Here is a 27,838-nt window from a genome sequence, read left to right on the forward strand (position 1 = left end):
ACCACTTAGTGTTCGCTCTTGTCCGGAAATTTGCCATTGAACTAGCGTTGTCTTTTTTCTCAACTGTCTTGGTAATTTCATCCGCAGAGGTGTGGATTCTGTGGTCTCCTCAGCGTTATCTGGTCGGCTCGTCACATAACTGCGTTGTTCGTCGACTCAATGTGATAGCTATGCTCATAATCATGCAATTGTTTTTCATAAATATTCGCTAAGGATGTGGATATTCACCTGTAAATGTCCAAACATCATTACTTTTACTTTTTGAGGAAGAGTTAAGATAAGAATTTAGCACAAAATGATTTTCGTCCAAAATGTTCTGCTTCTTGAATGATTGGAAGGAAATAGGCAAATGAACCCGGCCAAAGTTATCGCAGTTTTGTGTTATATGGGCACGAAACTTTGAGGGTAATTTAATTCTGGGCATAATGATTTCACATAACCTAGGCGAATCTTATCTTTAGAATAATGTATCGAGAACGTTACCTTCTGAAGCGTCAGTTTACTAAATTTTTCCTTCTCCTCTGTGGGGTAGTGCGAGCTATTCTTGTGTATATAGTTCTCGATCATACAGTTGAACAAACTTGTACAGTTCTCGAACAGAGGAACTGGTATTGGATGAATTTTGAAAAGCTAGCTCTATAGTTTATGGGTGGAATGCCAAACCAATAGCATCTTCGAGATGCTATTACATCTATAGCGTGTATGGTAGTCGTGGATCATGTTTTTAAGTGAAGAATAATAACGAGCGTAAGGTTGTAGCAGCGCATTCAACAATTCGCGGTTGTTCTGTACGTTACTCGGAGGGGCTGACAACTGCGCATAAGAACCATCGCTTTACTCCGTCCTTGGATTGAAAAACAGTCGCCAGCTCCGATGCAACAGTACGATCTCAGTCAACCGCTAGTGGTTGGATCTCGCGTCGCTTGGGATGCAACAGTTTATCACGCCATACCGCACAATAACAGAAGTCGTTTTGAATGAATTGTATGATGCTCTGGAACTACTTGGAGTTTTATTTCGTTCTTGCATCCTTTGGCTCCTAAATTCACTCTAAACTGTTTGAAAAGTGATTATGCCAAGAATACCCCAGGTGGCAAGAAATGATACCCCTTGTAGGTCAGAACGACATGAAGCACGGATAGTTGCGCAAGCGGCTGCGCTCCAAGCAAGCGGAGACAGCGGTTGGAATCGACGTAGGAGCATGGCTAACTGCAGAGATGGGTGGACGTACCGAGGAACCTTAGACGATCCCAAACGTTGCGCTCTACCGCGCCGTCTGGAGTGCAGCCGCTCATACAACTGTCCGTGCTTCAAGCCGTTTTGACCCAAGTATATGTAGGCAAGCAAGAATATTTTCATCGTAATATTACCATTCGTTCCGAGTTATACATGGACGAGTACCTTTAGTAGTATTTCTACAGCACCAATGCCCGTGAGGGTTTGTCAAGACGATTCTGACTTCCAATCTGCTATGGCTGAAGCGGGAGGGAAGCCAATTGTGGTAGACTTCTCAGCGGAGTGGTTAGTTCGCGTACTCTTAAGTGACTCATACCTGTATCTCATTGTCAGTTGTTGAGGTGTGGGCCATGCAAAATGATCGCTCCAGTTTTCGAAAGTCTTTCCAATAAATACATGTCGATGGTCTTTCTGAAAGTTGACGTCGACAAATGCGAAGGTTCCTTTTCACACGCTCTCATCTTCCGGAAACCTAGTTTTAATTCAGCTTTATCATCTGCTTTAAGAAACAGCTGCTCAGAATGGCGTTTCTGCGATGCCAACTTTCATTGTTTTTATGAATGGGTACGTCCAGTAGTTTCATAACAAGTTTCTTGGGACACTTACTTGAGTTCCTGCTAACTTCAGAAATATGCTTGTTTTACTTGTAGAAAAAAAGTGGATTCACTTCGTGGTGCAAACACAAACGGCCTTGAAACTATGATACAAAAATGGGCTGAGACACAACCTGCGGGAGATGTTCCTGGCCAAGCAGATATCACTTGCTTAGTGGATAAGAGGCAAATGGAGTGTCTCAATGGAGACGATGCGACCCCGTTAGCTGGACTTCTTGAAGGTGTGCTATACTGCTGAAATATCCTCTTTGATGATGCAATATTTTGTTTTCAGGAGAGAACACTCTCAGATCAGACTGTGATGAGCAGTTAATCATTTCTCTTCCCTTCACTCAACCAGTCAAAGTGCATTCCATTATGATAAAGGTAAATATACTTGCTGTTTAGCTCTTCTCAAATTATTATAAAAATCAATAACAAGGGCACGGAAGCGAAGACACCGAAGCTTGTACGCGTATTTTCTAATCTTCCGAAAACCCTTGATTTTGATGGAGCATCCTCCGTTGAAGCAGTGCAAATCCTGGAGTTCAGTGAGAAAGCGCAAAGCGGTTGGTTACACTTCTGTAATTGTTTTTAATTTCAGCGAGAATTGAGATCTTTGGTTAACGTATATTTTTCATTAAATGGAACGGGGGTTTAAACAATTCATGATTTACGTTTACCATAAATTTTACGTTTCTTGAAACAAATAAGTTCTGGAAGTACAACATGGGAGTGGAAACAGATGCTTTAAAGGCATCACCCCACAAATCTGAGGTGGTATTCAGATTTCAGGTGGAGTATTCTTATGCAGGATAGTAGATTATGGAGAGGGGGGTGATTCCGTCCATTTCTTCCTAATTGCCGTAAAAAAAATGGTCCGGAAGATGCGGCGCGTGCACAAAGCTGGGGCGCTCGAATCGAACTCGTTGTAGAAAATAGCACGCCGGATCGCTCGAAGCCGTATTGTCTGGCCCGTTTTTTTACGGCAATTAGGAAGAAATGGACGGAATCACCCTTCTCTTCACAATCTACAATCCCGTATACGAATACTCCACCCGAAATCCTTACCACCTCAGATTCGTGGGGTGATGCCTTTAATCAGCCATTGCATTTAGAAGAAACAAGAAAAACAAGTAAAAGTTCATTTTCTATATGTCCCATCCAAAACTAGGCACTTGGAACTTTATGGAATTGGTGAGGAGGTATGAACTGAAACAAAAACAATCTTCAATTCGCCGTCACTGTTGATATGTATGACGTCATCGAGCGACTTTGGTATGTAAAAGTATATCTAAAATTACATAGCTGTCTAACCGAGTCACTCTTACGCTGCTCGTAGATAGGAACTATTCTCTTTGTAAGAAATTTGTGTTGCAGCAAAACAGGTTACAAAAATGAAAGTAAGTTTTGCAGAGGGAGCAAAAAATATTAGTTGTCAGTGTTTCAAGACTTCGTCCGATCTTCTCCGATCCCATGGTGTCTCGTCTCGTCTCGTCCTTTCCTTGTCCTAACTCGTTCACAATCCGTCTGAACCTGGCCTTTCCGTTCTTTTTTGACCCGATTCAGTCTCCGCTTCTTGCGTTGTACCACGCTCTTCAGCAGATGCAATCAGAGGATTGCTTGCGATAACGGGGAATCTGTGTCCACTGCATGATTCTGCATATTCATTTGCGATCCAAATTCATATGAATCTCACACGTGAAAGGACAAGAAATTTAAATAAACATTCGCCATAAGTTTATCTTTTTAGATGTCTGTAAATCTCTGACTCTTAGAATCTCTTAAAATCAGTAGGTGGACTAACAAACCATCATTCCTGTACGTCATCATTGTATCGTTGCAATAAATATATGAAATTGATAGCGCATATTGTCTTCTAGTTGCAATCAGTATGGCGCAATTCTCAAGAGCAACTGGAACTCTTAAAGAAAAAAAAAACACTCGAGAAATTGAACCTGAACATTTCGAGCCGAGTTTGCAGCGAACCAGCGTGATGTATCACGGATAGCCCATACCCGTACATGATATCGGAGACCCTGCTCATAAAATCACAGACTCCTAATTCTTTTACCCGTGATCAAAGCTTCCTGAGATTCAGAATTCTGTTGTCTTTACGGTCCAGCCGTACAAAACTTGTGAGATATACTAGATTTGTCTCGTTTTGGGGCTTATGTGCTTGAATTCTACACATTCTGAAGGTTGTTTTCAAAATATGGCTGGAGACGATCTCAGAAATTGTGCGAACAGGATAAGTGATCGCAGTGGGGAAGAATTTGGAAAAAATGAAGGAAAGATTGCGGACGAGTTCAAACGTAGGATTTCAGACTATATACAATAGCTACTCCGCCGAAATGTCTACTTTTTTTGTTCGCTTTGAGTGTATTAATCTAGGAGATAGTGGGAAGAAAGTGTATCCCTGTTACTAGTGTTATTGTTTCTGGATATATCAAATTGCGAAAAAAAAACAGCGAAGATGGTCAGATCACAATCAAGTACATTCGCAAGGTATTGTTTATTTCATTTTTGTTGTCACAGGTAAAGCAGTGTGTCTCACTGGATAATGGAGTATGCATTAAATTCTAAGAAAGACTGCTTCTTTCATTCAATACTATTTATTCAGAGCCGGAGCTACAACAACTAAAGTATGTGAAGTTCCAGAACGTCAATAACATCCAACTTTTCATAGAAAACAATCATGGCGGTGGTGATGTACGTGCTCTTTTCATAGGGTGTCTCCTCGGTAATTCTCTACGTTTCGTTTCAGGTGACCGAAATTGAGAAGTTGCGAATCTATGGGACTCCGTTGAGTGGAGTTAACATGAGCGAGTTTAAAAGGGTTGGTGGGAATTGAGTTTTCGCTTCAACAACACTTTATTTTCGTTACATTCATAGTTTTGTTCGCCTATTTTAGAATTCTGTTCCCCATTTGCAGGTATCTGGCAAAAAGGGCGAAGTAGGTCACTAGTACGTTACCAACTTATAGGAAACCAGTACTATACCAACTCAATATCCGATGTATTGCATATGAATGCTGTTCATGTTCCGGTTTTCTTTTATCCAGACCATAGTTGTGATAGTTATACAGAGCTGCTAGTTCTTTTTGCTTGTGCATCATCAAATTTTTCTCGCCAGACAAAGAGAGGCTGGGAAACCAAATGAAATTCGAGTGGTAGCTTTTGATTTCATGTCTGTGTAAGCTGTGGGATTTCTTACGGTTATCCGTTTACGCCTCTGTCGCACCTATGGTCGTGCGGTGCAGTTCATCTATATTTTATTGTATAAGAAATTATGTGCTCTCTTTCTTTTTCTCTTCCTCGTGATGCTCTTTACGTATATGTTTAATAAAAATTTAAGTTTTTTAAATTACAAGGCAGTTAGTTATTTGGTGTGAGGACGCCGTCTCCTATTGTTCCACAAATAGTAGTTGAACATATTAGTATGAGCAAATCTGATGTGATATTTCGTAAGGTTGAATTCTACAGAATCATTTCAAACGATGGACGTCGAACGATTAATGAAAGACCTTACAGTCGAACAACTTCATCACATTCAAGGAAATCTTCAGTCAGTTGAATAGTTGTTCTAAGTTATACTTGCATTGATCCATGTTAATCTGCATGTACGTCGTGGTGTAGACTTGCTGAAGTGGTTTTCTGAACATACTCCTTTTTTTGTGAATGATTTTTTTTTACAGAAATGTTTGTGGATTTTGGTAGCGTTGCAGTAAAAACTTGGGCTTTTTCAAGTTTTTTTCCCTCAAATAAAATATTGTTTAAACATTTGTGCTTGAAGGATAGAAATGGAGGGAAAAAAGGAGGAACTTCGAGAAATGGTTGGACGTCGATACCGTGATGTTTTAGAGGCGTCCAGTGAGGTTTGTTCTTGAGACCTATTTTGTTACTATTTTCTATGATGTGTTCAAAGAAAAAGATGTGATGTTTGATATTTCTCCTAGGATTCAGGTACGAAATGTTAGGGAACTAGCCGAGAAACTCGCTGAAGCTGTTTCCAACGCTAGAGCGACGCAATCGGTGGTTGAGGCGAGGTTGTTGATGATTTCTAAGAAACTGCAGAGATTTTGCTTCATTTCGGTTGTGATTTCCAGGCCTCTATCGCGTGAACAACAAGTTTCTGTACAACGTTTCATTGCATTGCATAGACTTCTTGCTATGATAGGAGAACCTGATAGTGATGCACTCAGCGATGCATTTGCTCTTACCTTGGCTGAACTCCTCCACAAACAACTCACTACAGAACCATTGCCGCAATCAGTGAGCTTAAACCTTTTTTTGCTGCTTCTTTGTGCTTATTTTTCATTTTTTAAAGCTTTTTCTGCACGTTATTCGGCCACGTTATGCTTCTTGCTTCACTGCATCGCTTGCGTATGTGTTTCGAAACACGGTTATTCTGAAACTTATTTTAACACCTATTGTAGATGCATTCTGTTGTTTCTGGTCTCACTGGAAGAATAATTCGTACGCGCCGCCAGCTTCTTGCTGACTTAGAAGAAGAAATTGGTGAACTCTCAGAAACGAATTGGGTGGCAAATCAGCTTACAGCGTTGGCGTTACTCCAGGGAGCAGACCATCAAAAACTTCTTGACATTTACCTCGAAGGGAGAAAGGTATAAACCTCTGTTTTTGTATAATCGCTCCTATCTTTTTTTGTACCGTTCTTTTGAAAGAGAAGGTTGATACCATAATTTTAGGCAACTTCCTATTCATAATTCATACTTTTGCTTTTTTTTTTCTAATGTAGTATTCCCTTAGCACTTCATTGCCAAAATCACGACTGAGTCAAGCTCTCTCTTAAATGTGGTTAGCGAAATGAAGCGGACATTAGTAGTTGTTGAACAACTATTCATGCAAGGGGAACTATTCCGAATTATTCAAGCTGCTGGATGTCCTTCATACCGACCAGGTTCTAGGGATCTTATTGGTTTAATGCATGTGTTGATTTTGCATACTTTCTGATAATTCTAGCTCTCATCGATTCCTTGATTGGCGACGAGGCATTCTCATTTGGCCGCATGGTTACAACAGAAACTGAGAAGGTGACCAAGCAACTCAGAGAATCGAAAGCCAGCCCTTTGCTGCCACAAAAGATCAACGTAATGTGCTCAGAGTGGATTAGTCAGTAAGAGTTTGAATTGTTTTCAAAGATTTTCCGGATTCAGCTAACTGTTATTTATTCAATTCGTATATCACAACGTAGTGGTTGATTTGTTTTGTTTGAAACATGAAACTTGAGCGCGTGCCAAATTTTTCGTTCCCTTGGTGGTCGATTTGCGGCCATCACATGATTATCCCTGCCAATTACCTGACTTGAAGCAGTTCGCGGGATGGACGGGACGGTGTAGAAATTTTACTGGAACCTGCGTTTTGGATCTTATGTGATTGACAAGTTTTTTTTCTGTAATCTTCTTGTTTTCTCTATCTCTGAGGAATGTCATGAATGACGTGAACTTTGGAGTCTCTGTTCACAGTTTTCATCTTCATAGAATAATAATGTGAATTAGAACGCAGATGATTACTTGAACTTCATCGTCAATGCTTAGTTATGGAAATTTTTGTGTTCTCAATGATGTTTTTTTTCAGCATTAAAAAATGTCTTCGGAGTTTCTAAAGTTTGCTACATTTCAGTTATCTTACTTGTTTCATTCATTTATTTATTGTTGTTTAGGTACGCAATTCATAAATGAGACTCCAAGAAAATCAGTTAGCAATGAAATTCACCATAAGAAGAGGGTGAATAAACAAATGGGAAGGTTAGGCGAAAGGAGCGAGAGAAAAAGGAGAGAGAATGGAAGTTATAAAAACTCATACTTTTGTAGCACATGCGAACGTGGCCAGTCCACAAAAATCGACCCTCTTTGCTTGGCCAACGTTACTTTGCCCGAGGAATTGCATATGTCGAACGCGCAAACATAATTATCGTCATCTATAATAAGTTTTGCAGAGTATGCAGCTTTACTCGTGAACATGTGATATCAATTTGTGAATTCTATGAGAAAGCAAGCGATATCATCGAATTCCTTAATGCTCTCAGTGGGATACTGCGTGTGGTAAGCGTTTTTTTTTTCAAACTTTGAAGTACTTTCGTGTAATGACCGCGGCAGGTGATGTGTCATGTAAGATAGTCGATTTGAGAAATGCTTGGTCTTTCCTGTAAATACTGACGGACGGCTCTTGACACTACCCAAGACATCTGTCTTGGAGTGAATCTCTGTTCAATTTATGAGAATCTATCACATTACTTCCGCGATCTTGGTCATCCGCTTCAATTGAGTCGAGTTAATTGAGATAGAACCACATGCATTTTTAGAAACATTAACACCAGTGCCTTTTCCGGCGTTTTCTTCCATATGACCATGCTTCTACATTTGTTTACGATTTGTTTAGGATTGGCCACGGGTCAGCTCTTATTCGACTATATATCAAAACTTATTTGGTGATATAGTGTTCGAAAAATTTACGGTACTCGTTTTCAATACTGATAACCCGTTCTGCAATTACTCTATTTGCAGAGTCTTTTTGTTACAGAACATCATCTCTCGTGATTTGTGTGCTTTGGAAAAACGCTTCACTTCCATGTTAAAATCAATTAATCTTGCTCCTTCCCCTATGTTCGAGAAAACCTCAAACAAATTCGATCCTCTCGTTGGAATGGGAATTTCTTCAACATTGGAAAGGTTCGTGATTTCAGAAAGGTGGAATTTGAGCGGATTCTCAGTTAGCGAACAGGTGTATTTCTTTGTTTTACGCTTCCATTGCAAGTATATTTCCTCGTTTTATGCTGCCTTTTCAGATCTATTTCTTCGTTTTATGCGGGCGTACAGGAAGCTCGTGATTGTTGCGCGAAATATGAGCAAGTAGAAATGGATTCGCAACCGGAACGAGTGCGGGAGAAGCTTGCAACTGAACTTTTCTCCGTTATTGAACGGTAAAACTGTAGAATGTCAGCAGAAATATTAAGCGTTATTGATTTTTCCTTAATGTAATACATTTGATAGGTTGGCAAATATGATTCCTCGTGACGGCGATGGTAATTCCTCAGCCGAATTATCGAGGGCTCGCCTATGTTTGGCCCTCCTTCACTGCGACTCTGGTGCATTCTGTCAGGCAATGAACAAAGATGGAGAACGCATTGCCAAAGCCAGCCGTCTACTGAAAGCAGCCGCCGAGGATTCGTTGAGGTACGGTTTAAACATGTTTTATTACTTAAGAGCATGAATATTTCAAATCTTTTTCCTGTTCTCGTTCGGCCTGTGTTATATATTCCTACATTTTTTCCCCCAGCGTAGTAATATTTTGCACGCTTCTCTCAATAGTCGCTTATATCTTACTATATACGGCTCCTGAGCGCCTGTATTGCACTATTTTTGTTCTATGCTTTTCTCTTCTGATGCATTTAATTTCTTTTGATTCCTACTCCTTTCTGTTACTGCTCCTTGCTGCATTCTGCTTTCCATGGATCTTTGCTGTACTCCAAAAGTAATGCGCCATTGCGGCTCAAATATAGACATGATAACGCTTTTTTTCATGTCACATTGCGTACAAGAAAGGAGGAGAGAAGAAAAAGAATAGAAGTTGGTAGTAGCACATTATTTTTTCAAAAAAAGGATAGGGTAGAGGTTCCATAGAGATGAACGAAGACCTCACAGGTTTTGTTCTTCACTTGATCGAAATTTGTGCAAGAGAGGAAAAAACTTGAAACTGCACTCAATAGGTTAATAACTCAATACTACGCAGTTTTCTACAATCAACTTTTGGATTTAATGATGCTTAATTACTTGATTACCATTACGCAGAACCTCAATTTTTTTTGAATTTGGGGAAAAATTGAAAAATTGTGCTCCTCAATAGAAATACTAGTTCAGGCAAGTGTTACGGTGGTCCTTCTTCTATGAAGCCTATCCAGAGTATTTCTTCAAGTGCTCTTTTTATGGAATTATTAACTATGTTCTGAACTTAACAATATTAACATAATCTATTTATTTTGGCCATTATAAATTATAAAATTCAAATGGTTAATAATAATGGTATTGAGTAGTATTCGCCTTTTAGATGCTATCCTAAGTTTCTTTTTGTTTTGCGCAAATTTCCTTCAGTGAGGAATCGAACCTTCGAGGTTCTACTCCTTCCACTGTTTGACTTGTACGCCTTCCTTTCTTATAACATAATACATAATTCCGCCGGGAAGGGGTCGTTTTCGAGTAGGTCGTGTCTCACCATAACGTTTAAAGGCATCACTCCACGAGTCTGACGTGGTATGCATCTCCGGTGGGCAAACTCTATACGGGGTCGTATAATGCGGGATCAGGGGTGGTTCCGCTCATCTCTCCCTAATAGTAGTTAAAAAAAAAACGGCGCGAAAGACTCCGTTTTTCACGACGATTTTAGTTGCAACGCTCCACATTTGTACACGCGCCGCATCTAGGTGCGCAGAGGTCGAAAGCGAGTGAGTTCTCCTCGATTTCAAGTGAAAACCTATGACTAGGTTGCTGAGGAGACCAGAATGTATACATAGAGGAACGTTCTAAGGTTCCTCGTAGGAAATAGAGCGGTTCCCACGCCGTTTTTTAGGACGATTAGGGAGAGATGCGCAGAACCACCCGTGATCCCGCAATCTATTACTCCATCTCTAGCTTTTTTCCTTTTCCTCACCACGTCAGATTCGTGGCATGCTGCCTTTAACCTTGCTCATAATTCTTGCTTCTAAGGTGTGACTTGAAATGGAAGTGAATATAAAACATTTATTTACTAAAAATGAGAAGTATGTACTTTCTTCTATAGCTCCCAGATAATTTTCCTCACCTTGCGTTCGACTAGTGTGTTTCTCGACGTTGTGTATTTTGTGATGGAAGCTGTTTTTTTTTCGTCGGAAGGCTTCGAGCTGATAACCATGTCATTTCAACTTTGTACAAATCTATATAACTTGGTAAAATATAGGACATTGGAAGCTCCTCAGAAAATAGTGACAGACCTTGAGAGTAGTAGTTAAAGGCATCACTCCACAAATCTGAGGTGGTACGGATTTCAGGTGGAGTATTCGGCTTCAGGCGTACTGGCGCACTATTTTCTACAAGGAGTTCGACTGGAGCGGGCCAGCCTTGTGCGGCGCCGCATCTTCCGGGCCGTTTTTTACGGCAATTAGGAAGAAGTGGACGGAATCACCCCCTCCCCCCTCTCCATAGTCTCCCATCCCGTACGAATACTCCACCTGAAATCTGCACCACCTCAAATTCGTGGAGTGATGCCTTTGAAGTGGGATTGTGCCTATAACTAGAAGCTTCGTGGACAAGATTTCAGTTTCTCTTATCACTGCTGTGAAAGTCAATATGAATGCACATTGATATACCACGAGAATATTGTGTGAATCTTCAACATTGTGAGCTCATAGATCCAACTAACGTGATTCGTATTTCCCATAGCAATTTAGCTGAACTTTTGCGCGACACTAAATTATATTTGTGTATTCATATCACAAACAATCAAAATCGATGAAATCATCACTAATTGCTGGGAAAAGTCATGATCTCCGAATAACGTTATAGGGTTACATTTAGCCTATTCTCTGTCATCATCGCTAACAAGATGAATGACACCTCTTGAAACTATCTGAAAATTAACATGTATCTTTTGTGGGAACAACTTTCTGCACTTCATGAAGTAAACATAGGAAAATGATGCTCACGTTGAAAAGGGATATTTCTTAGCGTCTCTGTGCAAACGGGAAAGTTTTTGGTTTTTCTTGCTTTAGTTGTCCGCCGCGTAGTATTTCGCACTTCTGATTTTCTCTTCATTTTCTTGTTCAGAACTGCTTGGGTTCCACTCGATGCTTTATAATGCTAGCAGTCTTAAACGGACATTTCATACAAACAATGTTGAGCGGACATTTTATAGAAGTTAGATCTTATTCATCTTCGATTTCCTCTAAACATTTTTTACGTGCCTACACTACATGAAATGCTCGGGTACCGCTGCAAGCAGTCTGAAGAGGGCTGTTTTCCCAAGAAGTGCACTGTATCCGGCCATCTTCTCCTTCTCTTTGCACCTTAGCCGTATCTCTCGTCTATTTATTTGAACAACTTTCTAGGACTGCTTATAATAGTTACCATGATGACAAATTGAAGTCAGAACGGAAGCTCATAAAAATCAATAGATAGACGAAACCGATATTTCTTACCAAAATGATTATCATATCTATATATAACTGACATAGGTTACAATCTCAATTGCTATGCTCTGTAGGGCGGAAGCAGGAGAAAATCAATAAAATCTATACAATGTAAGCAGAATAATAACTCCGTTGCCACATCCGTAATAAGCTTGTGCTAAGATCCTAGTTGGCATGCTGCAGCCTTGAGCGAAAGGAAGCGAAAATCAACAAGATCGACTCAAGCGACGAACGGTTCGATAGTTCAGCACGAAATATAGAATGTAGTCTCCGTCCTCCTCCAAGTATTTTTAGGTAAAATTTAGTCTAGGGGGAACCAATACGGATATAGTATTTTTTAAGTTTCAACATACATCAAACGGACCTACATTAGTTTTCTACTGTACAAGATAATTCGCGAATGTAGGTGCAGTTCATAGCATGAAGGGTTTTTTTACATATATGTTACTTTTTACGTACTTTTTTACATACATGCTTTTTTTTAAAATGAACGTAGCATTAGTTCATTCTTATCCATTCATTGTAATTGGCGTCGCACATAGCGTATGAAGTATTTTCATTGACACCTCTAGTTTTCGCTTCAATAGTTTTATTATCAGGTAGATTTGGTGTTGCAACACCACAGTTAAAGCGGAAGTACGCCGTTGTATTTTGCACATAAACCCAGATGTAATGTTGCTTTTACTTGTAAAATTGTCCAAAGCTTGTCTGATGTGCCTAGTAATGTTTGGAAGAAGATTAGACCGCTGAACATATATGTTTCCATTGTTTGTTGTTCTTTTAGCTCTCGTTTTGGATTTGCGAACCAGAGGTAAACTGTACTGTAAAACTGCGAACGCATTTTTTTCTGTCTCTCCTCCAGTTTATTTCTTCTCTGGTTTACATCACTTTTTATTATAAAATGCGATTTTCGCGAAGTCTAATTAGCTTCTAATTAGTATACTTTGGTGAAGATCGTTCTGGGAACTGCTTGAGTTTTTCTTTTCGAGACATATTCGAAAATGTTGCAAAGGTTCTAGATATTCCAAATGAAGAAAGAATCAAGAAGAAACTGAAATTTTCATTTTTTACAGAATACAGCATAAGAGGATGAGACTTTTGTTGACATGGGAGATCCTGAAAGACATTTTTTGGGAAAGGTAAAAATATAATGAAACTGTGAATTGTTCTTACTTATCTCGTTTTCGTAACATTCAAAACGAGTGAAAGTGAAGTTTTTAAATGAAAATTGCGGTCAAAACCTTTCATTTTAATATTTAGGCTTTTAAGGTTCAAACTTTTCGAAAACTTACTTAACCGTAGTCTGTAGTTCCTTAGATGATTTTTTGAAATAACCATCGCATTTTAGCGTACTGATTCATTTTTTGGTGGTTTTGTTCCCTATAAATTAATTTTGTGTAATCGAATATGTTTGGAATCCTATGTTACCAAAAAAAAAAACACAAAAAAAAAAATGCGTAAGGGGAAAGACGTGTCATGCAAACGTTCGTTGGTCATCTTTAACCTCATGTTGAGCAAACATTTTCAAAAGAAAAAACTTTGTGAAGAAATTGTTGAATAGCGAGAAATGAAATAGTTAATGATGCAATTTCAGGAAGCTTGTCGCGAAGAAATCAACGAGCAAAAAAGTACAGATTTAAGATGATCTAGGAAGAAAAACAAGTTACTCTTTCTGCAAAGTATTCGATTGTGACAAAGTTATGCAAATTCTTACGATACCAAACTACTTGCTTGCATTACTTGCGCTCAAAAATGACAGAAAGTACGCATCGCATTTGAGGCCAACTAACTTGCTGTGATGCACATTGTTCGGAGTATAAGCACCTCATGTCGTGGACATGGATGTGTTGTGACTTCCCGTCCATGTGATTCCGAAAATCCGTGGAGCGATTTCTCTCGCATCCTCTTCGACATGCATTTGCATGTATTTACTTATCGAGGTGATGTTCTCTTTTCAGATTTTATTACGCTTATTTTTGAAACTTTAAAAATTGGAAGCTTTTGTTGAACCATATTTCTACAGCAAATTTGATCATGAGTGTAAAAAAAAACAGTAAGAGCTATAATGCACTACTTTTACTCGCCTAAATCGTTAAGCTTCGATGATGATGTTAAACATTGTCGCATACGGAAGCGGAACCTCTAGCCGCTATGTTACACCCTCCCTATAACGAACTACTACAATATTAGAGTGCAATTGAAATAAGGTGAAGTGAAAAGTTTTGAGCGTTTCTGCTAGATGTCTTTAGCGAGCCATATCTAACAATGTAAACATCACATCATCGGATCATATTATACGGCGATTTCAAGGTGATATTAGGATGACAAAAACCCAAAAAAATCGTGGTCCAATCGCGGCGAGCTGGCCCAAACGAGCACCTAGAGCGGATTAACGGCCAAAAAGGTTTTTCTGTGTGTTTGGTAGGATTGGAAGGGAATCGTCCACTTTGAGCTCCTCCAATCGGGACAAACACTTAGTGCGGACGTCTACTGTCAACAACTGACCAGATTGAAGTAGGCGATCGATCACAAATGGCCAGAATTCTACAACAGGGAAGGCGTTGTGTCCCATAAAGATAAGGACAGGCCGCACACATCTTCAGCGATAGGTCAGAAACTCCGAGAGCTTGGATAGGTGGTTCTACTGCACCCGCCGCATGGTCCAGATCTGGCACCAAGCGACTATCATCTTTTCAAGCATCTGCAAAATTTCCTCGAAGGGCCTCAAGAGAGGCTTGTGAAAATTTAATGGTCGAGTTTTTTGCCAATAAGGACGAAGAATTGAAATGGACAAAAGTTATCAAACAAAACGTCGCCTATTTCATCTAAATTAGCTATTCCCAACTATGTTAATTTCATCGTTGAGATGAAGCGAAAAAACGCAAAGGACTTGTTACTTCGCCTAATATTTGGAAGCATCACTCATTGTTTTTATGACGTCAAGTTTTCGTCTACTTCCAAGGAAGAATACAGAAAAACCCAAAAATCTTTATTAGAACAGAATCTGGAGACTTGTGCGGAAATTTTGTTCTGACAAATATATGTATTTTTCTAAAAATCTATACAGAACCCGTCCTCTTAACATCGCATAGACGCGATTGAAGAAGGCAACGTAAGGATCACAATATTGCAAAATCACAAACAGTACCTGCTAATGAGGTATTAATAGATTATGTGAAAACTCTTCAAGGCGTCAGAATAACGAAGATAAACCAGAAAATTCAAGTTACTGAAGTGTTGTTCGTAGGTGAAGAAATCAGATGAACTGATTACATATAGCATAACTCTGCAGGCAAGAAACTTCGCTACAAGCCCGCAAGGTCAGACTGTGTGACGTGATGAGCGCTATAAAGCTCACGAATCGCTTTGAGCAGGTTGTTGAACGGTTTGTCGATGAATGTCCTACGGAAGTAGTATTCGTAGGCAAATGGTTCGGCTGGCAACGGTTGAACTGACTCCATGAGAGTTTTCATGAATTGCCTAAAAATCCCAGACGTTAAGATTGTAATTTGTGAGCATATCGACTCTAAGCCTAGAATAACCTATAATGAGTGGTTTGTGAGACTCCATCGAAAATTTAATGATTCCATTCGACTCGGGTCAACAATCAGGTTATTAGCTTTGCCAGAGTAACGGAACGTCAGAAGGCTGCTTGAGTCTCTTATTTGCATAAACTGCGCAATGATTTTATCTGTGTGAGTGGCAGAACTGAATGCTTTCAGTGGGTATGAAAACAAAGAGATTGGAACGTTTGAACTATTTTTTTTTACCAACATCATTGACTCTCAAAACTGTCAAAAAAAATTGTTGACTAATCTGGAGTGTGCACAGAACTGAATGCAATAGATAGATAATTGATTTAATCCTTGGAAAAAAAACCAACTGAATATATGCTTTTCAAAGTGGCATAAGTACATGTGAATGCTAAATAGAATATCGATTTTAGGAGAATGCCTATTTGGGGAAAAGAATCTTGATCCTATTTTGGAAAGTTGTTTAAATCTATTGGAAATATCATTAGTTGTGACTCGTTTGGGTGATCGGACTTCTGTATTCTCGTCTCTCTACCAACTTAAGTAATGAACGAGTTTCACTTCTATCTCTTTTTGAAAGCTTACTTGTCCCGTTCCTCTTCATCCATATCACACCACACGTCAGCTATCGTTTTTAGCGTATGGTTTTCAAGCATTTCGTCCAGCTAAAAAGTGTTTGGCTATATGTAGCTTTAAAGGGTTCCTTTAATTTTTCGTTCACCTCCTCTTTTTCTCCGAATCTTTTCATAAGTAGATCGCGCATAACAATTGTCGAACCTTGCTTTACATTGTTTTCTACTGCTTTGACGAGTGTACTTGGCAAGAACTGAAAGATGTGGATATCCTGTCGTTATCTAAGAAGTTCATTGTGTTCACCTGTCGGTCAGGAAGTTCAACGGTTACTATCTCGTCGGTTTGCCAGCAGATTAATACTAATCTCATGGTAAAACGACGTTCACGGCGACTGCGATGCTTGGCAGAGACATCTTCGGTGTGCAATGTTTCGAGAAGTTCAACAATAAGGCCTTTTCCACCAATTGGATGCAGAGAGGATCGTAGAAGACACCTGTTAAACAAAAGGCCGTGTTGAATTAGAACTCCACCTCAATAACCATTAGGATGCTACTGTTACTGTGTGTAGGTAAGGCTGTAGAAAAGAACTTGTGCGAATGGCTCTTACCAGCTTTGGATGTGATCGCGAATAAAGCCGATGGTGTTGTGGATAGTCTCTTCTACTAAACGGAATTCCCCGAGTAGACGGTTGTATTCGGAGGCGGTGTAGCCGGCATTCTCACACCACACAAGCATGAAGATGAAGAACTAAAAAAATCAAATGTAGATACCCAGTTTATGCGGCAACCGCGCATTGTGACCTTATTCATCGGCATTCGAGAAAAGAACAGGAAAGTACCCTCATAGACGGAAATCTTTGTTATAACACGACGTTCCCGCCGTTTTCTGCAAGAACGACACCGCCACTGAAAACAGCTGTCATTTGTCGATATTTACTGAGACATAATGAATATAGAGCAGCCACCTACCACGAATCCATTCGCATGTTTTATTAAGCTCATCAGCTGTTCCTTGGGGCAACTTTCGATTTTGCACTCCCTTGTATTTGGTATTATTCCATATCGCGCTAAGAATTGGATGCTGAATCAATACTGATTGAGATACACGCGAAAGAATGCTCAGATGTACATTTGGTGACACCTCACCCTACTCTAGAATCGCGGAATATCCTCTGGAGTAAGTCGGCGTTAAAGTCAATGTCCAGTATTTCATCTGGTTCAGCTACCGACGTACCGTCGAGAATTGTGAATTTTCCACGTTCTGGACGGCTTCTATAACGAAAATTTGTTATATTCTAAAACAGAGGCATTGTTGCTTTCTGCAGCACGTATCAATTGTAATTGGGTTTTGACTTTTCTTCGTGCAGAATGAATGAGCACAGAGCCAGAGAGCGTGGTTTTTCCCCGGCACCGGATTCTCTTCGCTCCTGCACGTATGTGATGTTTGTTGTTGGATGAAGAATTATCTCAAACGTTCTTTCTTAGGTTCAAAATTCCTCCCACACTAGATACGATTTTCTAATTTTTGATAACTTATTTTATTTCCCAAAGTATTTGCTGATAGCACGACTTTTTAAATTCAAATAGTGACCCAATCTTATGAATGAGCATTTTTAGGCCAGGTATTTATGGCACTGGATTTTCTTTTAGCAAGGAACAAAGAAACTGTAGTTCAACGAAGGGGAAACTGTACAGCGCTGTTACAAACAAATGTTCCGTATTCATGTTGTATTGTGGAGATCGTATGATTTTGCAATAGATGCACATAGATGTAGGCAGAGTTCCAGGGTTTTCCTTTTACATTATAGTTCTGGAAGTTATTGATCGAAGAGATGGAATGCAATATAGAATTGCGCAACGTGATGGTTGCACTTGGTAAATATTAATGAGTTCAACGAATCCCACATTAAAAAAAGGGAAATATCTTAGCATCCTATGTACATAGCTAAGCTGGAAGCGAATTTCAATGTTTTATGTTGGCTATACTTTCAACTCTGCCTCCCGCGATCGCAACATACTATGTTATTTCAGCGAAAAGACGTGCACAAAGGTGAAAAATCACTGGAAACAGATTTGACCTAGGTAGCAATCTTAAAGAAAAGTTCGTGAGTTGCCTAGAATAGAGGCGTTGTCCATATTTTTGTTTCTTCGAGGTCTAAATACATCTTCAAGCATCAGAAATCCAGGAAATAAGTTTCTGTTACAGCAGATCACATAACACGCGGTCTTTTTCATACCTTGCACATTACTGACATCCTCCTACATTCTATATTTCTGCTCAAACAATGCATTAGTGGGTTAAAAGAGCACAATTACGATTGGGGATCATTGAAAGACAGAAACTTTTAGGCTCTTGGTTTTGATAATTTGCGCAATCTACTTAGACAGGAGAGATAAGACGATCGTTCCTAATCTTAACGCCACACGCGGCCAGTTATGGACGACAATAACCTGATGAAGACACCAGTTGGCAGCCAGCCAGAGCGACACCACGGACGGATGGAACAGCGGCGTTATGGATGTTTCCAACAGCCACGGTTCTTTATTTGCTCAGTCAATGAACACGAATTGCGTGTTAGAGTTGGGCGACTAAGCAGTCGATGCGATGCGATGGCTTAAACGATATTGCAGTATTGACATAATCGAAAAATGTACGCTGTGATTTTATGGCATGTTCGGAATCGTTGCTCCTTGTTTTCAACAAATAGACGTGATTCCGAATGCGAACGTTCAGAAAGCTTGCCTTCGATTAGCCAGAAGCGGTTTGGAGTCTCTTTTGACTCGTTTGGGCGGCGGTTCTCCATTTTGTTCGTCAGCTTCTGCTTCATCGCTGCCCGACTCTGCCTACAAAAAAAAACATCAACTGCATTGCAGATCTGCGTAGAATCGTGCAAAAGGATCAATAGTACATGAAGCTGCATCCTGTGCAAACAGGGAGGAGGAAATACCTCGTCTGCCGCTTCTTCGTCTTCTTTTCCTTCTTTTTTCGCATTATAGTCAGCGTTTTTTGTTTGGAATAGTGACTCGAGTATATCCATGGAGCCTAAATAGTTAAGCCATTTTACATAATCTTCACAGTGTTTTTTTATTCAACTTTTTGATTTGATGTCTTAGAATTCTGACCTAAAACCAGGGATCGATGCATTCTTTGTAAGAACAAGAGTCAACTGGCATAGTATAAACAATGTCACGTATAATATAATTGGACTTCTGGGACTAGGTTTATCGTTTAATCGACCACAGAAAAGCTTTATTGTGGAAATAATTCGCGTTCCTAATGTGAAGTGAATGAAATCAGGCTGAGGACAGATTAAAGGATCAAGTTTATTAGGATTTTAATTCATGCCCTTTCTACGAGTTGATGAGCAAAAGAAATGTGAGTGTGATGCTAGTTATCGAGCAGCTTCTTTCCAGTTTCAAAGACACGAATCCACATGAAAGGACGTCTCACTTTGCCATGTGAGGAATTAGCCTTTGGGATTAAGTGGTTTTCCGCCTGACACCACAATCTGGAGAGGATGTTTACCGTTATTTATGGCAACTACAGTGTGACTATAATAGTTGAATCGTTTCGAGATCATCTTCTTCACAAAGCAGAAACTGGTTGATTCTGCAGACCATTCCTTATCGTTTAGCCACTAAACAATTGTTGCCAACTTATGGCTGCTGTAGAGAAGTGGTCAGAGGATTTTACAATACGTGAGAACGTAACAAAACAACTCGCGGTGATTTCTTGGGAATTCCACCATTTTGAGGTCATGGTCTCGTGTTGATCAGTCACTGATAAGGGAACACGCGGCGAACATACTGGGCCCAGTAGCAAATGAAATGAGAACTGATGCTTACACACTACAGTATTTACAACTGAACTGGGAGGAAGGATCGTGCGAGAGAAGGGCCCGTCAATGGAGCGGTCCTCGGTAGTGAATGGGCCACCGCCCTTGGAACCCGCCGAACAGGCCCTAAACTCGCTCACGAATTGATCGAATTAAGAGAAGTGGTAGATGTGAGCGACATGAAAGGAAGGTAAGAAGGTAAGGGCAGACCTGTGATGTGCTAGTGGCTGGCAGAAGTAGTACAGACACACACAGGCGACGACCGCAGCACGGTCGTTATGGTGACAGCCGACTGGCGCCGAGTGCGATCGCGAGGCGGCGCGCGGCCATTGGGCCTTGCTACTATCGATCGCAGCGCCGCCATCGGACCATTGAAACTGGAATGCGCCGCGGCGGCGCGACTCGATTTCGCCGCGAAGCGACGCCGAGCGGCCGCGCGTCGCGGCGTGAACTGTGCGCCGTCGTTCCCGCACTTGCGTGTTCCGTGCGTGTGCAGGGGCTGGCCGTTTTATTACTTTTATCACTAGCGGAGGGAGTGGACACGCCAGGCGCAGATCGAAACGATTCTCGCTGCATGTACGAGCCTCCGATCAGTCACCCTAAACTAGCATGAAACTGCCATGAAATCCTTTTTCAGCACAGTGATACTCGAATTGATCCGCCTGAACTCCGCTCAAGACTGCTTGATTGATGGAAGTTGAGGAGTGAGCGTGAAAATGCATTTTGTGGTTGATGGATTTGGGACATTTGCAGACATGAACCTAACATTCCGGACACTTCGCAATAGGAGTTGTGTTTACCCTCCTTACTACAGCTTACGATTTCATTTCATAGGACCATAATACGGAGCTAGCATAACTCAGTTTATATAGACGACGAGTCGTGCTTTCTGATATTAAGGACAACTGTTTTGTGAATGAATTAAAGGAATTGGTAAAATTCCCACCTTTTTATTTAAACTGAATTGGTAGAAGCCAAAGTTCTTCTGTTTTTCCAGTTCGCTATTCTTTTTTCAGGAAAATTCCCGATAGAACATCTTTTTGGAATCACTTTTCATTTCTTCTAGTTTGCAATCATTATCCAGAGTATCTACGCGATTCTGAAAGCACTTTACTAACAAACCATAAAGCAGCACGTATATTCTGTGAAAGCATCATTGTTTATATTTCATTTTCATTTTAATGTTTGGCGTTGGAAACGTGCGCGTCGATTTGGTGTTTTGCTTTAATATGCGACATTAGCACATCATACTCCCACGATATGGAATACACAACATCGCTTTAGAGATCTGTAAAGAAAATTGTTCGGAATAGAAGACTGCTGCGTTTTTTTTTTTGCAAACGATCATGTCAGTGTTGCTCATTGACGCTGCACTATTGATCATTTTAGATGAAATTCAGGCATATTTCCAAGAGTTTTAGCGCGTTCTGTTCGTGTACTTAAAACCTCGTCGCTGGATTTCTTATTTCAGCTTGATAGTTGATCTTCGTTGCACTTTTGAGAAATGTGACTTCCATTGGGTTAGATGTCACTCCACCTCCATTATATATTTCATTTCCTTTCCATTAAATATTACTATTTATTTCATTTACACTAAATATTATTCCACTTTTGAGAAGCGTGATTTTCTGAAGTTAGACATAAGTGTTGTGTGAGCGTTGAGCAGATGGCGTGTTTCGAGCTTAAAGTTTCCTTTGAAAAGATTTTAGAAAAGTTGCGGTTAACAAGAAAATGTGAAATTGTTTTCGAGTGTTATAGATAATCAAAGAAATCCCCTGAAATACCTTTTATTTTGTCCGGTATGTTTAGTAGATTTCTTCGAACGTAGGGGACCATCATAGTTGCTGAGGTACAAAGCGTAGTCTTATCATCATGATAGGTATGACGGGTGAATGCAGTCGATTCCAACAGAATTGTCCTAAGCGACGACGCCTTCATCTCGCCTTCATCTTCATCTCGACCAAGATTTCAAGAGTGGATGTCTTGTTGTCTGCTGGGGAATGGGTTCAAACGACGACATTTCGAAGGAAATAAAAATAAACGGAGACTATGAGAACATTAGATCGATTATGATGACAGGGTGAAGGTTCTAGGTCCAACTAATCGAGTATTAGGTGATCAATTGGTCAGAGGCGTAGTATTGGCGCAAGTCTAAAATCTCTGATCGGTTAGCCTTGTTCCTACGTCTGTACGACCGCATCTTTTCATTGTGTTATTTCTGCGGGAGGGGGTCCGAATGCATCCCCTTCTGAGCTGATTCATTTGAAAATGATTGTCTAACATACATGAGAAAGTTGATGAATGGAAAGAGAATTGTGATGGCAACCATGATGATGGGTCCTGATTTCTTCACCGTATCGAATTCTGTCATCTCTAAAGACGTCGAAGACCTTCTTGAGCATGGAATCAAAATCGGAATCTCCTTTCAGTTCGTTATGATATACTGCAATTTTGATCTGTTAAATGTTGTTGGCTTGAGGATAAAACCGTTTACTCAGCAAACTACTGACGGATTTTTACAAATAGTTTGCTAGCATAGGAAAAACTTCATCTAAATTGTACAATTTACCACAACCCAATTAGGATTTCGTTCAGCCGAAATTCTACAATGAATAAATTGTCCTAACTGAGGTGCTCCTTTTGATGGAGACGTAGTTAAAGCGAACAAATGAGGAAAATTACGCGGTTACTTTCTAACAGTTTTACGAACAGGATGATGTATTGCAGCTGAATGGGCTTCTTGCCTTGGTTTTCCTAAATTAATCGCTATCTTTCCGTACCCAATGTTGTTATGGAGGATTAGCGGGGATCCCCAGGCTGACGTGGGAGTGTTTTAACTTGAACCCAAAAGTGTCAACTATCCAAATTTTTATGACATAGTTTTTAAATTGAAGTAACATGCGTTACTGCGTCGTTTTTGCATTACGGGCTTTCCGAACTACCTTTCATAGGTTGTGAAAGGTGGTCTCTATTCTGGAAATCAGTGTATTCCATAACCTCAGTTGACAAGGTTCGAACTGGCCCCAGGAAATCGATAAAATCGGCACTGCTTGGAGTTGTTGTTTTCGAAATCAGCTCATATATTAGCAAATGACCCAAATTTTGAATAATCCAAAGCAAGCAGGTAAAAGGCAACGAAAATGGCATGACATAAAAGGCGTATCAATATTTTTCCTAGCGAAAGTGGAACCGTTTACATGGACACTTTTAGAGAGTTTACGGACCATAGGATGCTTTTCGCTTGGGAGTATCGATTCGTTGATCGACTATATCGGAATTATTGGTTTTCTTTTGTTTTTATCCTAGATGCAGTAGAAAATTACTACCTTGGGTTTGGGCACACGCTGATTACGAATATGGTAACCATTTTAAGGTGGGACAATAAGAGTCACAATAATAAGAATACTTGCCAGATGAGATTTTATAACCACCGCGGGTGATTGTCGATTTTATCAATTTATCGACTTTGACGATTTTTCTCTAGACTCAGTGTGAGATTGCTAGCTGCGGTTTTCTGCATATATTTTCCGTCAGTAGAGTCGGCGTTTTCCTGAATACGGCAACCGTATTCAGAAAGACACCAACTGTATTGACTGTTTGACTTAAAAGCACTTTGTTGCAAGGCTCAGTGAAAAGTTGTTAACTTGCGCTTTAACATACGTTGGGTGTGATTATGACAACTATTTTGAGCGAAGATACCGACCTATTGCCTACGCGCTCTCTCAGTATTGTCAGTGGCAACCTTGCGAAACGAAGTTGCCGAATACGACTAGGGTAGTTATCTGGAGGAAATATATCGGTTTTACCAATTTCTGGCTTGCACTTTGTTCATAGGTTCAATGAAGTCCTGGCAGATTGAGTTGTAGCATACTATGGTTGCAAATCTTAGATCGACTTCTCTCGGTGTATTTACTTGCATGGAAGAAAGGATTTTTACTTCTTTCTGCATATTTTTTCGAAACGTGTTGGCGGAGGTTACCGGATCGCCTCTCGATGACGATCTTATGGCGACGTTTCTCATAGACGAGCTGTTTCGGCGAAGCTACTACTATCTTCGTAACTATTAAGTGCTAAATTCTCATTGACTAGGTTAATCCCTTTATAATGTGTTTTCCGATTATGGCAGCATGCATTTTGTGGTAGCTAGAGCCGTCATGGTCTTCAGTTAGAGCGATGTGATGGGTCGACGGATTTGGCGCTGCTCCATCATGCACCAGAAATACTAGGAGGGGTACTCATTCAAAGTAAAATGCTTTCAAACTGCGGAATTGCAATGATGAACGAAAAAAGTGGTGGCCAATTTTCTAAATAATCACGATTGCCTTAAACAGCCCTATCTTTTCATACCGCCGCCTGTGTATGGTTCCCTCGAGATCTGAAAATGAACAAGGAATTAGAGCTTTGCACTTACTTCGAGACGAGACCACAGCGAACTACGAGCTTGCGGTGGCACTGTTTTATATTAGTGTTTTTTTTTAATTGGTGCTTAAAGGGATTAAAAATTTTTACTGAGTTAAATACAGCTCCTAAAAATCAAGACATTAACCCTATATTAATGTGTGCGCAACACCATGAAGAGAATAAGCTTGTGGTTCCTTTCAGACAGCAAGATTACGAAAATAGAATGCGATGGAATTTTGTGTTACAGTGCTAGGAAGGTTTTCTGATCTATTCTGATAATTATTGAGATTCCTCTTTGATTTGATTCTGAAGTGTTTTGTGTGCGTTTTACCCTCCCGCCGTTAGTATTAATGTTCGGTAATGCTGAGTAAATCCATGAAGGCGCAAGAGTTCGAAAAAGCCTTCAACTTTAAACTTTAGAGTGCGAAATACGCTAAACTACTGCTGAACTTGATGATTTCATGTGATGTGGGACACCCAACATCGCGACAAACTTCAACTAAAGAGCATTACTCGCCACAAAATATTCTCAGGTGCACCTCGTAAATGATACTGTTGCCGATCACTTAGAAATATCATGATTTCTGAGCGCTTGCTATATATTTCCAAACACCATCACTTTCTCGCAATATTCCATTAGTTTGTTCTGTTTGTGAGTATTTGTGATTTGATGATTTTACAAGTTTATTTCCAGTAAATTTGCGTCCAATACGGCCAAACAATGTATTTCACAGAAGAGCCTTCGTCCTTACGTCGATGCTTGCGCTCAGCCCGCCTGCGGGATGCAACTAGCTTTGGTATTTGTTTTTTCCGTCATAGCCGATCCTTGAAACTCTCTAATTTACTACTTGAGGAATTTGAGCGAATCGAGCTAAACGAGGTCGGAATAATCGAAGTACCAGTCGTATTGTCACCTCCTTTACAAACTGCCTTGTTCGCTTTGTCGTATCGACTCGGTGAAGCGGGTATCGCGCATTTGTTGTCGCAGTCCGTGAGGAAACGACTTGCATCCGAGGTTAGAATTTCTCGTTATCGCCTGATCTTTAGAAATTTTACACACCATAACATTTTCTTATGTTCGTTTTCATTTCCTGCCTCTTTACTTTTTTCTGGCGCATCATTACTAATTTGACGCTGTGGGACCCGTCTCACCTTATTTCACCTCTTTACGACACCTTAGGACCCGTCTCATCCTATTTCATCGCTTTCTGTCGCTTCTGCGCCAATGCGACACCGTGAGATCCTTCTCAACCCATTTTATCACTTTTTGGCGCCGGTCATAAATGCGATAGTCGGACTCCGACTCCTATCACTTTTGGATGGTTGGAGGAGCGACCTCTTCACTTTTGGACGGTGAGGAGGGACCTCCTCACCTTTGGACGGTTGGCAAAGGAACCCTCTTCACTTTTGGACGAAAAAGGGAAGAGATCCTTATCACTTGAGTCTCACCCCATGAACTAGACCCCCTTCACCCAAGGAGTTTCTGTCTCCTCCCTGTCGCACCTATGGCGCCGGCGCACCAATTCGACAGTGTGCGACCTCTCTGATCGCACTTCATCAGTTTAATTCAGTGTGAGAAGATTGGAAATCTGGAGTACTGATTCTAGAATTATCGTTTAGGTTGCTGGTCTGCTCGCTTCGACTTTTACCGATGCAGTTGAAGGAGCGGATGCTGTTCAACGAACCTGGATCCAACTTCTCTTCGATTGTAAAGTTCTTAGTACCATATTTCCTGATGAAAGGTATTAAAATATTACATTTCGTTCTTGTTCATACTGAATACAAGTTTTTTGTCTTCTTGTTGAAGTTATTATACTCTTTATGTAGGTTAAAAAAACTGGTGCCGGCAATTGAAGGTCACGTTGATCCATTTGATCTGAGTCTCTTATCATCTCATCTATCCACAAATGTGAGATTAGCTGTCAGCAGATCACAGGTAAATTCTTGAAATTATTGGAATTATGGGAATTCCACCAAGTCTTCTGAATGAAATAGAATTGTTTGGGCAAGATTACATAACAGAAAGTTTTGTTTTTGAGAAGACACCTTTCACCGTCAAAAACCACTCTCGGAATGGGTTGTTGGAGTAACTTGAGAGGTTATACTGGTAAAAAAAGAACACTAGTTTTTTTTTTTTCAAAAGCAATATATTTTTCCGTATTACTCCAAGAACTCTCATCTGTATCAATGTTTTCTTGAGGGCGAAACTTGAGCTCCGTTTCGGAGCGAACTCTTGTTCTTGGAGCACATTCATTGGCTGTTTCGTGTTTTCAGCTGCTCTACTCCTGGGCGATTCTCGAACTTGCTCCCAACAAAGGAGGGCAAGGTTCGCCTCATTATTCACAGGTTTGTTTTTGATTCCGTAAGTCGCCATTGAACTGCTACCAAACACATGTGTATGTGTAGCTGCAATGTAATTTTATGAAGCTAAAGGGAAACATTCTACCAAAAACGAGACAGTTAACGTAGTTCATGACTGGAGCATAGTTTGTCTTCTTTCAGTGTACTTCTTTGGCATTCTGTTCCGATATTGTTATTATGTTACGGTTGTTATTATTATATGGTCATATTTAGGTAGTGGACGTAGTGCCGAAGATAGAGTATCCGCAGAGGATTCCGCTGATCCCTCGATTGGACCGCACGGTAATAACATGGAATGTTTCGTAAAAATGACTACTTTACGTACTTTGTTATAAAAGAAGCAAGGTTGATCTGACTGTTAATACGCTGCAACAATTTTCCGCTTTTTTGCAATTTTTAACCTTTAACGATGTTTTATGAGGATTTTCATTCAAGGTGGAGTACGACAGATTCAAATAGTTACATCCGATGTTTCAGCACATGGAGAGCGTTTCAAAGCGAGTTGAGGCTGTGAAAGCTCCACGTAATAAGTTGCTGGCGACTACGAATACCGGAGGTAAGTGGCGTTAGAAGGAATCGTTTGAATATTTTGAATACCCAGTTAATTTACTTCTTCTCATTTTTCCCGCTTCGCCACCAACCTCAGTCAGCAGGATTAGAATGACTTGATACCTCGAAGCCCACTTTGAAAACCACACCAACATTGGTTGTTTTTGGGTAATTTACATATCCGAAAAGCTCCTCAGAAATTTCTGCAGACATATTTCGTTGTCTTGCCCTTAGATTTCCTAAGCTCTGACATTTTCTCTGTGTCCTTTGATTGAACTAATAATGGAAAATAACGTGCTCTAAAGGTACCATTCAAAGAAGTTCTGTATGTATCTTCAACTGTGACCTTCGAATGTTTCCGAAAGGCAAGTATCTTCTAGATTAAAACCTTCCAAGGTCCGGTTGAAGATGTTCATTGAGTAGCGACAATGAATCGGGTCGATTATGAGCATAGTTTTGCTTGTTATTCTCTAGCATAATCTTTTTAGGAATGAAGAGTACGCCGTCATTGAGCTCGTTCGTCGACAAGATCTCGTCAAGTTGGTTTGGAGGCAACTAGCACTACATGATGCATA

The 27,838-nt window shown here is 40.3% G+C and overlaps 4 protein-coding genes across 7 annotated transcripts; 3 read left to right on the forward strand and 1 right to left on the reverse strand.

Annotated features, from left to right (window-relative positions):
• Positions 1-1,426: 1,426 nt before the first annotated feature.
• Positions 1,427-4,797, forward strand: RB195_006411 (uncharacterized protein; the record flags this gene model as incomplete). The annotated part of the gene is made up of 9 exons (XM_013448649.2): positions 1,427-1,521; positions 1,578-1,675; positions 1,743-1,800; positions 1,887-2,071; positions 2,125-2,216; positions 2,272-2,398; positions 4,453-4,541; positions 4,597-4,668; positions 4,765-4,797. 9 exons carry the CDS (start codon positions 1,427-1,429, stop codon positions 4,795-4,797), a joined length of 849 nt encoding a protein of 282 aa, XP_013304103.2.
• A 531-nt stretch (positions 4,798-5,328) lies between these two features.
• On the forward strand, positions 5,329-11,680 carry RB195_006412 (uncharacterized protein; the record flags this gene model as incomplete). 2 transcript variants are annotated; one of them, XM_064179474.1, is made up of 13 exons in its annotated part: positions 5,329-5,396; positions 5,625-5,706; positions 5,795-5,877; positions 5,938-6,103; positions 6,268-6,456; positions 6,602-6,752; positions 6,815-6,968; positions 7,791-7,896; positions 8,234-8,308; positions 8,375-8,523; positions 8,640-8,774; positions 8,845-9,027; positions 11,650-11,680. In XM_064179474.1, the coding sequence occupies 13 exons, from the start codon at positions 5,329-5,331 to the stop codon at positions 11,678-11,680; spliced, it is 1,572 nt and encodes a 523-aa protein (XP_064036426.1). The 2 variants fall into 2 exon arrangements, with proteins under 2 accessions (XP_064036426.1, XP_064036427.1); XM_064179475.1 differs by lacking the exon at positions 11,650-11,680 and having other exon boundaries at positions 8,845-9,064.
• A 3,636-nt stretch (positions 11,681-15,316) lies between these two features.
• RB195_006413 (uncharacterized protein) lies at positions 15,317-21,890 on the reverse strand (the record flags this gene model as incomplete). Of its 2 annotated transcripts, none has more annotated exons than XM_064179477.1 (11): positions 15,317-15,491; positions 16,130-16,209; positions 16,266-16,370; positions 16,421-16,610; positions 16,725-16,864; positions 16,918-17,022; positions 17,086-17,197; positions 17,263-17,388; positions 18,860-18,960; positions 19,065-19,159; positions 21,737-21,890. In XM_064179477.1, the coding sequence occupies 11 exons, from the start codon at positions 21,888-21,890 to the stop codon at positions 15,317-15,319; spliced, it is 1,383 nt and encodes a 460-aa protein (XP_064036428.1). The 2 variants fall into 2 exon arrangements, with proteins under 2 accessions (XP_064036428.1, XP_064036429.1); XM_064179476.1 differs by lacking the exon at positions 21,737-21,890 and adding an exon at positions 19,240-19,261.
• Positions 19,776-27,822, forward strand: RB195_006414 (uncharacterized protein; the record flags this gene model as incomplete). Of its 2 annotated transcripts, none has more annotated exons than XM_013448654.2 (10): positions 19,776-19,841; positions 24,774-24,886; positions 25,048-25,150; positions 25,207-25,368; positions 25,974-26,095; positions 26,181-26,289; positions 26,628-26,699; positions 26,928-26,996; positions 27,192-27,270; positions 27,752-27,822. In XM_013448654.2, the coding sequence occupies 10 exons, from the start codon at positions 19,776-19,778 to the stop codon at positions 27,820-27,822; spliced, it is 966 nt and encodes a 321-aa protein (XP_013304108.2). The 2 variants fall into 2 exon arrangements, with proteins under 2 accessions (XP_013304108.2, XP_064036430.1); XM_064179478.1 differs by lacking the exon at positions 19,776-19,841 and adding an exon at positions 24,312-24,398.
• Positions 27,823-27,838: the final 16 nt, after the last annotated feature.

This window comes from Necator americanus, chromosome I, assembly GCF_031761385.1.
Source record: "Necator americanus strain Aroian chromosome I, whole genome shotgun sequence".
Lineage (NCBI taxonomy): Eukaryota > Metazoa > Nematoda > Chromadorea > Rhabditida > Ancylostomatidae > Necator > Necator americanus.